General features: G+C 35.8%; 1 protein-coding gene across 1 annotated transcript in view; it reads right to left on the bottom strand.

Annotated features, from left to right (window-relative positions):
* Positions 1-11,632, bottom strand: part of epha6 (eph receptor A6) — a 294,006-nt gene extending 282,374 nt beyond the window's left edge. Inside the window, exon 1 of the mRNA XM_088608898.1 lies at positions 10,888-11,632. Coding sequence (XP_088465024.1) covers positions 10,888-11,008 — 121 coding nt within the window. The 5' untranslated portion in view covers positions 11,009-11,632. The remainder of the gene's footprint in view (positions 1-10,887) is intronic.
* Between the last annotated feature and the right edge of the window lie 486 nt (positions 11,633-12,118).

Here is a 12,118-nt window from a genome sequence, read left to right as displayed (position 1 = left end):
AAAACATTAGTTAAAATAACTTTAAATAACATCTGGTTCCAATGCATTTAATTCTCTGACTTGCGTTTGGGTGCGAAATTGCTTTTTCTTCTCACTCCCACCATCTGCAGCGGCAAGACAGGTGTCTAGCAGTATATTTGCTTAAGGAGATTCAAAAACAAGTTCCATCCAGCACAATTTGCGTCGCTCTTGAAAGTTAATGGCTCAGACAAGCGAACACAAGCCTTCAGACAGCCTTTCAAGTACAGTTTTTGTAACGGTCGAATAATCCAGACACAGAGGAAGGCTTGATAATTTTAGAATGGAAAGCACTTGTAATTGATGGAAACAAAGCCCTATTAACTACCTTAATTTGCTGAACTGGGAATTTTCATGGTACTGTAGAAAATGCGAGCAGGGATTAAAAAAAATGCTCATCTATAAACACTTGGAAAGAAGAAAAAAAGAGGTTTTGTTAGATGTGGCATTTACCAGTATAGTAAACAAAACATGTTAATGAATAAAGCATTCCAATTTCTTTTGATTTTCTGATCAGTGGTTAGTAACATATTTTAAATGTAATTCTGATGAAAGATATTGACCGCTGTGAGCCAGAAATCCACAAAGAACACATCTGTCAATTCTGCAGTCCCACTAGATGAAAAGTGACATTTGCATTCTTAATGTCAGAGTCTTGAAAAATAAATAAACATTGGTTTGCAGGGAAGGTTTCGTCCAACTCTCCGATAACCTGGGCATTACATGTATTTAATAGCTGAAGTGAGAAATTAAGCTTCAAAAGCTTTTGGTTTAAGAGGCAAAGAACAATTTTGAAGCTGAGATTTGTGGTCGTGGTTTCTTTTCCAAATGCCATACTGAAATTAAATAGCTGATACAAGTTAACCTTTCAGGACAGATGCCAATACCGAATAAAGAAATATGAAAAAAATATCTTCGATCCAGATACCTTGATTAATGTTTACACTACTTTAAGTGCACATTAACAGACGTAACAAACCTAAATGAACTGCTGCTGATTACAACAGAAGGCAAATTGAGAGTGATGGCATAGTCTAAAGTTATGGCTGAGTTTGTACAAAATGAGAAAGGTTACTAATGAGAGGAGGGTCAATCTAGCCTGTTGGGTAGTTAGTAGTTAATTGATCCAAACATCTCATCCAGCCATTTCTTGAAGGAGACAAGGGTATTGGCTTTAAACAAGTGTTGACGGTATTGGTTTTGATGCCGGGAAATTTCTGTGATGTTTTCCATATTTACTGTAATAATAGGCTGTTTTCAATGGTTTCACTCTACACACTAATTTCTCATAATAATATCACACTGCTTATTTTACACATAACATTCTGAAGCAAGAACAGCATTAAATGTCCAGTATGCAATTTCTTGAATAAGTTCAAGACATCCCAGCTGTGACAGTGGTGTTCATCATCAAGAAGTTCAAGGCCCATGCAATGATTGATACCACACTTTGAGCTATAGAAAGCAGATAAAAAGCCTTTGTCATGAAACATGGAGGTAATGCCAATAAATAAGCAAAAAAGAATGTTAGCATTACACATAGTTGAAACTGTAGAATTTCCATCAAAGGCTGATGCATTAAAAATATGATAGTAAGACCACATTTAGAATACTGTATGCAATTTTGGTCACCACATCGTAACAACAATATTACTGCTCTGGTGCAGTTCCAGAACAATGACCAAATACAGTAAATCCTAAACTCACTGGAATGTCCTGTTTAGACAGGCTAAAGGAAATACATATTTTAGTGCCAGTATTCAAAAATGCTCAAAGGCACTGGCACGGTCAGAGCTATGGGCTTCTTCAGAAGCAATGGTATAATCTGAATCACGGGATATAAATAGAGACTAATGGTAAATCTTGGTTTAAAGGTGAGCACATGAATCATATACAGTAAGGTTGTGGAACAAGCTTCACCAGCCATGTTGTCGATGTCGATGCTCTTTTTTCAATAAACATTTTCATGATATTCATGGCTCAGTTCACTACTAAGAGACAAACAAAGTTCTCCTGTCATTCATAAACCATATGGTTAAGTAAATACTGATTGCAAGGATATGAATACACTTGAACAACCTGCATTTTTAAATATACTGAATGTATCTGTATCTGACAGATGTTCCATTTATACAATCAATGCTGAAATTCAGAAAAGAATCAAGTATGAATCTAAGTCAACTTTTTATTACATTATCACATGCGTGAATACTTTTTGGGGCTACAGTTCAGTTGTATTTACATACCATGAGTCATTTAAATATAATTATGATTTAAATATAGTTATAAATATATATAGACATATATAACATATCTGTGACCAAGCCCTTTTAAGTTTGAAATAATTAAATTACAGTATTGTAAAGATCAAATTAATGGTTTGGCACAGTCAGTCACTGACAAGATTCTTTAAAGTTTTATGACAGAAACTTCTTGAGGCTGAATGTTAAGGATTGGATACCGACAAAGACTGGTTAAGCAAAGACAATATGTCCAAAGGTTGGAATATGCATAATTTATTCCTTGACATAACATTTATGGACCTGCATAAGATTCCATTAGGGTTACTGATGATTATGAATGTTTTGACCATAGCAGGGACTCAGCATTTTAGGCCAGGTAGTGCAAAAACTGAAATAGTGTTCTAAGGTCTCATTTTAATGTGCTGCATTGCGTAGGGAGTAATGGATAGAAACACATGATCGGGAGGGATGCAGGTCCTGGAGGAGTGGGAAGAGAGCAGCAATAAGTAATAACAACTGGTGCTTTTCAAGGTCACAGGTTTTTTGCAGGAATAAACCCAACTTTGCACAATGGAATGAACTGTACTCCTTGGCACTCAGATAAGATCCACTGCACATACAACAGAGCTGCTCCTGCAGAGTTTGTTGACAATACTGTTTTTGCAGCCTAACTGTAGAAATGAGCCTCACTGTAGAAATAGCCACTGGAAACAGCTGTTCAGCAGCAGGGGCCATCACTAGCTATTCACTTTGTAGGCCTGTCAGGACACATCATTAATGTCATGTGAATTTCAGGCTGCTCTATGGAACAGCCCAAAGAAATCCACAGCCACAAGAGTTAAGGCCAGAAATGGTGCCGTCATGTGGTTCTGCAGGCTGGAATTCTCATCATGCTACAGTAGTCGCCCTTTAACCTACAGTACATAACGAAATCATATGAGTGAATTAGATTGCACAAGTCATCATATTTCCAATCCAAATGGGTTATGTTGAAAGAGGAATTACTGTCAAGTCAAGGCAATCTCCCAAACATGTAGAAAAAAACATTTTGCTGATATACTGTACAGTCTAACTCTCAAAATAAAGAATGCCAAAAACAAAACCTTTAGAAGCAAGATCAGGTAAATTAATAATTTCATGATCTTAAAAATCTAAGGTTCATGTCAAGTTTAGAACCTTCTTATTTGGTACCTGTAGGATTTATAGCAGTAAATGTGGTGTTTCAAAGTGATCCTAATCCGGGCACCTCTTGACCTCCAGTTGCAGTGCGAAAGCTTCCAGATGGAAGATCCAACAGGCTCCTCCATGCCCTGGCTGAGCCCCACATGACTCCAAGCGCAGACATGCCTGGACACCAGCAGATGTTGGCAATTGCTCTCTGTTGTAGCCAATTCTGGCTGAAATGTGGGAGCAATCTTTTTGGTGTGTGAGAACCAAGAAAACTATGCCATTTATTCTGTGTCATCTTAAGGATAGTTTAAAGTCTTCATCTCAAAATGCTGTACATGCATGTGTGATATAAGGCTAAGGCTGCTCACCACAACCTTGAATGCTACAGGGCCATTAATAAATAAGAAAGCAAAAGGGAGATAATAATCAAATTAATAGACATTTAGCAGTCCTAAAAGGCCTCTCTTTTTTAAAGTCTCACTTGGTCTTGAACTGTTGATGGAACCATTAAACTGCCGTATTGATAGGATTATTTGGTTTTCAAGAAGCACTTAAGAGCTGGTTTTCCTCTAGTGGTAAAGCCTAATGCACGAGAGCAAGGCACATTTTTGAGCAAACATTACAATGCATGCTTTTTGCATGCAAGATTATTTTTATAAACCTCTACGAATGTGATAGGGACTTCATATACAAAATAAAATGCCTGAATAGTAAATAACATAAGCATAGACCAGAATCACTCCTGTTTATTAGAACAGTAATATACTGTAAATGTGAAAACAAATGCGCTAATTTTATTGTCTTGTACTACCTGCCAGAGTGCACTCCACTAATGACTTATGACATTCACAACATGGAACAACACTCTACATATTAAGTACTGTCAAAGTCACATTAAGAGGCATACAGTAGGATGATAACATAATAGGTATGCATCGCCTGTCTGCTGCAAAGCTGACACCTAACCCAGTTTCAGGCTGTTTCACTTTGAAATATATAGTCAGTCTGGTAGACTGTGAAACCCATTTAAAATGTACTGTCAGGAAAACACTGAAACTTAAAAAATCGTTTTAAATGTACAAACACCTTAATGCATATCAACTTGTCTTTTTCAGCTTGAATACTGGAAAAATATTGTGCATTGTATCATGATAGAGTAAGTAGCATTTAATACCAAGAAGATAAAATTCTTAAACTGAACCGCTTTTTCTTCTCTTCAATGCAAAATCTCAATGAACTTAAATTATTATTGTGACACAAATGCTACTGTATATTAGTTTTTCAATCTTATTTTTTGATTGCCCATAGCAAGATATTTACCATCCTTTTCATCATTTTCCTTTTCTTCTGTAGTATCTTACTTTGGAAGACTGCCTGACTTTATTGCCATCACAAACCTGTGTTTGTCTGAATGTGTCAGACAATCAGACTTTGAGAAGGAAAGACGCTGTCCACTGGTAACTGCCCAGAGGCTTCTGAACACTGATACATCACTTTAGAGGTTTAAAACCCTTACACCATTAGATGAAATAAAGACATATAATAAATCTTAAGAATGGTTCCAGCTTCAATACAACTATCAGTTCACTTTAGTTGCCTTGCTCTGATGTAGAAAATATAAGAGAAAATTAAAGGGAAACAAAAATCAAACTCCTCATTGAAAAATGCCACTTCTGCAACATTTAATACAGAAACGCCCATCGGTCTTGTCTACAAAGCACAAGCTGACATCTCCTTTGTACTCAGTGTAACTGGATGTGACCATTAAAGACAACTGCAATACAAGCAACCAGAATAAAACAAGGAAATGTGATACTGACCCCTGCTCATACTAAGCAATAAACAAGAACTCTCAATTCATCTTGTACAGTGGCATTATTGGGTAAACATTTTGTATTCTGAATGCAACCATAGCTGTTGAGCACAGGATGCAGACCTGTGGAGTTACTTAGTCTAGAACTCACCAGTGAAGGAACAAGTGTCTTGACTTTAAACACAGAGCAGGTGTGTGTCCATGGCCCAGCCTGTGTCAGAACTCTCAAGGACAAGCTATGACTATACACACCGAGTTCCACAGCAGATCCAGCTGAGCAATGACACAGTAGCTCTATTAGCTCCATGGTAAACAGCAGCTCTGAATACAAGTGTACGTTTGTGGCCAATAGGTACAGAAAATTAAACTATGAGAAACATCGAGAACAACAATTAAGACAAAAACAATTACACACAACTGGTGGGAATGTGTACAACACTGAGAGAGAGAGAACACAGTAACACTAGGGACCTCTTGTTTCATGTGAGACCATTATGTACCTATACTGGTCACATTAGCAGTAAATAGGGCAAACCTTTACAAATACTAGGATAATTTATATAATTTTAAAAATCTAACCATTTCAGATTCATCTACTACACCCTGAAGTCCTAAATAAAAAAAATGTCTTAATAAACTAGTAACTGTTTTACTGTACAAGCCTTCACAATGCACCAAAATGTGCATTAAATGAAATGAAACAATTCAGTTTTTCTCTTTATCTTCACTCTGCGAGAAAATGCCATCTCTTCACCCAGTGACCCAGGACACAGAATTACAATACTCTTCCGCTTGAAAAGAGATTTTCGACAGTTCAGCTTAAAGTAAAAATGTAAAGGTTGGCCAGAGACCTGCATGTTTGCAGTCATCAATTTAAAGAATAGTATATAATCCCCAAATAATCTTGAAAACTTAAACACTAAAGGACTACTGTTTTTTTTTTTTGTTTTCAGAAAGTGTATATGAGCAGCAGACATACCAGACCACTAGAGTACTCTAAAATAAAACATTCAAGCACAGTAAAGTGTACCAGTGAAATCAATGTCTGTTTAATTCTTGAATGATAGAGCTCATTTTGTGATTTAATGAAGTTGATCTACAAATCTTGGCTAATGTAAAATTACTCAATCTGGCTTTATATACAGTACAGTATGTGATTTATGAAAACCACCTTCCCTTTTTTATGGACAGTACCTACTAAAAAGCAGAGAAAGGCAATTCGAGGTACACCAAGTATAGTATATAGTTTTCTGTAGCTGTCAGGTTTTAAACTTAGCAAAGAGTGCCTTTGGTGATGAATAAATACTAAACACAATACAGTAATCTGAAAATATACAGTATTAAAACAAAACCATGATATCTTACAGGGATTTATAACAGAACTAAACAAAAGAGCTAAACATTCCTCTGGCTTCTTCATCTTTTCAAAGTTTACTCCTAAAGTATGAACATTGCACATGGAGCACAGGGATGCTCAAAAATCATCAGTATTGTTACTACTTTCTCAATGAAAAATACACTACAGACCGTCTTCCTTCACACAAGCAAAGCAGGCTGACCCTGAACTAAGGAAAGAAAGTATAGCTAGCATTTCAGATCTCTATACAGTAAATAAAATCATTATGGCTATTTCCCTCTCTCCATCTGAATGAAGAACATGCATAAACACAATATGTACCCACATATTCATAATGTGCTATATGACAGAAAATGTCTCCATGTTATCTTACAAATTTAAAAATAAACTCAGTTAAAAATAAATTACCATAAACTCCATTTCATTTACTGTAGTTTCTTCAAACAATTTACAAGTTTAATATATAATGAACTCAGATATTTGACTTTTTGTTCACTCAGCATGAACAAAAATGACTAAAAACAAAAATTAATATATACAGTATAATAAGAAATTGCTGTGTTTTGCAGTAACCGTCAATGATAAGAAATGACTGTTTAACTAGCTGAAACTGAAAATTGTTTATTTTAAATCCATAAGCATTATGCTTAAGCTTACATTAAAATTAAATATTACATTTGTAATGTTTACATACCTTGATATTAGATATTTTACATAACATGATACCTACGTAATGAGCACGTGCTAAAAAGGCTGGTATTTGTTATGCAACTCAAAAGGGTAATAACTAAACAAAAAGGCAACAAAATGAAACCAGTCTTGACTACCACAAAAATAACAGATTTAAAAGAAAGCTCTTTGAGGGCTATTACTGAGGAACAGAGGAGAACAGAAAGTATTGCAGCAGGCTCCAAGTCTGAAAAACCAAAGAAGATTTCTGCCAACAGAGGAAGATGAATTTTTTGAGCAGACTAGCAAAATCCTTGGATTACGGCAAAAGATCTGGTGAAAAAATGACAGGATATCAAGAAATTCATGAGCAAACAATTCAACTGTATTTTAACAAGTCAAATGTTTTACTTCCTTGGGCACTGTTTTTTTTTCATATTGCAAAAGGATCAATGAAAAACATCACGAAAGTTGACACATTACTAAGAGTGCTAAAAGGCATAGTGGACTATGTATTTTGCAGCAGTTTAATTTCCATTTGCATTTGGCACATTCAAGAAGAAGCTTTCAATGAAGAGCCTACATTACAGATACGGTACAATTTACCTTGTCAGGCCCCCATTTCGAATGCTATCAAGACATCGTTGATGATTTAAGTTCACTATTGTGACATTCACACCTAACAGTATTTGCTGAACTCAAAGCGATAGGTATTTGATTTTAAATTCTAATGACTAATTCAATGACAAAAAAAGAAAGCTGTAAAAGAGGCAAAGGAGATACAAAATACAAAACTAATAGTGTCTAGGTGTATTAAATTCGTTTTTCAATATTAGGTTTTTTTTTATGAAGTACAAAGCCGTTTCTTTGTAGAATTACTCTTTTTGTTCAAGCTGCCTACACAATTTTGCCAATGAGTGTACATAAACTATATATATACAAATGATCGGGAAAAATGCAATAATCTAATTTGAAACACTGCACAACAGATTAAAAGGAAACGCAGGAAATATTGTTTGCACTGCTATGTTGCTAATTCTGTTTTGGTTTTAAAGAAAGAAATGAAAAAATATTCAATCTACTCCTCATCAGTTAAGGGTTAAATCACATTGACTGAACCGCAAACAGTATCACACTGAGCAAAACAAGAAAGAAAGCAAAAAAAATGCAAAAAGGTTCTCTGATAGTAAACAGTCAAAACTCAAAAGCCTTGTACTTGAAGTCTTTTTAGTCAGACCTGATTGGGAATGTCAGTTCTCACAGAAATAAACAGATTGGCAAAATGCTGAAGTATTTTTAAGTTGGGTGTGTACAGTATGTCTTTTATACCGCTTTATGCTCCAGCAGGTTTTGAAATGAAAACTTTAATATGCTGTGAAGTCTGAATTTCTGTCAGTTTTCCATAGCAGGTAATAGTCTCAACAAAATCTTCAGTAATGCAGAGTATGTTAATAGTTTCTCAACACATTTAAGCATTAACGTCACTCACAGTGTTTTAATGCATGACTACAGTATATCACTGTATACTTGAAGGACTCAAAAAAGAATCTGTTGACACAATCAAACTCAACAATCCTTATGTTTGTAAGTTTTTTTTTCTTTTGTCAGCATGATTTCTTTTTAAAATGTGTTTTATCTATTTTCCCCAATATGGCATCTTTTTCCACCTAATTAGCAGTCCCACAATACCACAGTTATCAACCGCACCAGGTAATAATAAGAATGAATCCATCTTCTATTAGTCTGTGTTGTTATATGAGTCAATCTGACTGAATTATGAATGAATGAATTAGCATGATTTTATCTGTTTTAGGATTTGTTTCTTTCCTTGTGAGATAATGATAATGTACAAAAAAACACTACAGATTCCAAACAAGATCAGAATAATATGACATACTGTACTTAATTTATGGAGCACCTGTTAATACGGAACACTTGTCAATAAAATGACTTCCAGCACTACGTATTAGCATTACAGTGAAGCAGTATAACTTAAATGTACAGTACAGTACTGTGTTAAGGTTGCAAACCTGCAGTATTACGATTATGCTAACTATTTAACAGACTGGAAATTTGTATTCAAATAAAAGCATGTTAGTAATGCTGACCTTTTCCTTGTTATTCTTACGTTGTGTCTGAACTTTATATCACGATCGCTTTTCTATCAGCACAATTATAAAAAATAATTTACCCATGAGATATTTGACTGCTGATTAATACCTGTGATACAAAGAGAAAGATAATTTAAATATCTTCTAACAGGTACCCGGACATGACAGAGAAAGTAGACAATCCCTGCAATATTATACTGAATATGAAGTCTTCTTAATAATGCTGTCGTCAAATGTTGTCTATCGAGATTAGAAGTGCAAAAGCTCTGTTAACTCAGTATTAACATATTCCCAGCGCACCGATGGTCAAACTCAAAATGTTGTTCTTCCTCCTAAAATCACAACCCCCCGACCCAAAGCTTTTCACAAAACGATGTTGCATTTTGTTTCTTGATTTAAGGGCAACCAATTTATAAATCCGAAATCCAGGCACGGTACTGCACACCAGTAGGATTCTCGACCCGTCTGTGTCTATCTCTAGACTTCTGACGTTGCTTTTTAATTATACTTATCATTTTAATTATATTATTCCTTTATCCATGCTGTGTCTGTTAGATTGCTAATTCAACATTGCATGGCTTCCATTAAAACTAAATGTTATTTTCTTGAAACAGATCCTCTGAAATCAGTTACGAGTAATCTGTAATCTGTAATCTGTTTTCCTTCGTAAATACCTCACTTTTGTTTTTTCATTATTACTTGTTATTTTTATTGCCATTATCATTTTGTTGTTAGCAAGCTATTGTATTTCAGTCTGAGATAAGGTGCTTCGAGATGCAACTGCGATAGTACTACAGTAATACTGCACATTCAGGTAATGTTACCTGTCAATCTTTTGAAACTATTCAACACAAGGTTTAGTCCATGCCAGTCACTGCCAGTTTGGCAACACAGTGGCAATGACAGTAATTAAAAGACTGTAGAGATCGGTTAAAGGTTCCCTGAATCAGATGTTCCCGAAGTTCACCTGAGTATACGAGGTACCGAGAAGGAAGTGCAGGGTCTAGTTTTGTATTACGAAACTAAAATAACCATTCAAGTTACTTCTACTTGTGTATCTTAACAAAACTGCAATATGTTACATTTCTGTGGTCTACAGGAGCAAACACACGTGTGCCTTTTCTGCATCATCTGGGTTCAAAGTTCACTTCTTCATTAAAAGGTCGCCAGCTGGTGTATATTCACTTTGCCCAAAAAATAAGCCCGTGCATTAAAAATAAATATATATCATAATATGACACTCTTTTCCAAATTGCGGGGGGTGGGTGAAACCTTACATACATACATAAAAATACCTTAGAGACAGACTTGCGGCACCTGCTTCCTTACCAGAAAAGCGTATTAATGTTTAATGCAAATAAATCGGCGTGTGCATCCCAGAAAGCAGGCTGAAATTTATCGAAAACTTAATAAAAAAGTCAAAATTCGCTTGGCTTACAATTAATGCGGATAGTGAATCAGTCTAAAGTTTAACTTTAATGACACACGTTTGTAGCGTCGTCTTACCTTGATTATTGTGACTGGAGTCTGTAAAAAGAGCCCTTAGTAACAGGAACACGAGGCAGAATTTTACTCCAAAACCCATTTCTAAAACATCCACTGAACTGCCCAGCAATCCTCCGGCCATCAACAGGAAAAAATCCACTTGTATTTCCTCAGAATGTGTTTAAATCCCTCTGAAATATTCAAACAGAGAACAGACCTTACCATTCCCACGTCTTACTTAGTCCCTCTTCTCACAGATCAACTGACACAGTACTGTAGCCAGATCCATAGGATGCTCTGAATAAGCTACAGTACAAGCAACCCACACACGAAAGGTACGTTTAGAAAGTTGAGTCCTTACTTCTGAATTTAAGGGAGCGCGAAATAAATGTCAATTTACGTTGCTTTCCTGAAAATGTAAAGTCTGAGGGAATCAGAAATAATAATAATAATAAATACGTCTTTGCTTGGCACAACTTCTTTGCACACAACACAATAAGCTGAAGATATTATTATTGTTCTTTTGTATGTTTAAATCCTTTCTCTTTAGTTTCTTTAGAACTCCTTGTGGACAGCATGCGTACACCCCAGGTCTCCGCGATGTTCTATTTGCATTGCCGGTGTATTAATGCACCAGAACGCAGCTGAAAAGGACACGTCTCGGATAACAGACGACTTGCGGTAACCTGCCTGCGGTTTACAGCACAGGAGCATCCCAACCTGGATGCAGCCAGCAACGTTGACTCCATCCAAGTAGGTAAAGCGAAGAGTTGAAAGATTATTGTACTGGGAGCTCGGCGCTAGAGGGAGTTAGCTGACAAGACAAAAAATCTGGGTGCGTGCGTTTTTAGTACAGTACTGTTGCATCAATCGAAGAACTTAAGGTAGAACTGTAATGTGCAGTTTTGGTCTCATTACAGTTTATAGCTCGGAGCTAATCGGTCATGTTTAGCGTTTTTCCTTTTAAGGTTCTTGTTAAGGTTCTTCAGGATTCTGCGTAAGCCTTCCCTTTCATACATATGTATATTTTCATTCCGTTTTGCTTTTTTTTTACCTTATCACAGATAATGATTTATGTTAATGCCCGTATAGATTATGAAGTTTGCGCTGCAACTAAAATAAATTGGAAATGCCAGAGCAGGGTGAATAGTCCTTAAACTATAACTCCTGATAAATTCCATATAATGTCATGTAGATGGTACTGATGAAGATACGAATGATAAAGATGGCGATAATGATGATGGTGATGGTG

Source organism: Lepisosteus platostomus, chromosome 2 (assembly GCF_059453375.1).
Source record: "Lepisosteus platostomus isolate fLepPlt1 chromosome 2, fLepPlt1.hap1, whole genome shotgun sequence".
Classification (NCBI taxonomy): domain Eukaryota; kingdom Metazoa; phylum Chordata; class Actinopteri; order Semionotiformes; family Lepisosteidae; genus Lepisosteus; species Lepisosteus platostomus.
The sequence above is the reverse complement of the archived record's forward strand: the minus strand, read 5'-3'. Positions and strand labels throughout refer to the sequence as shown.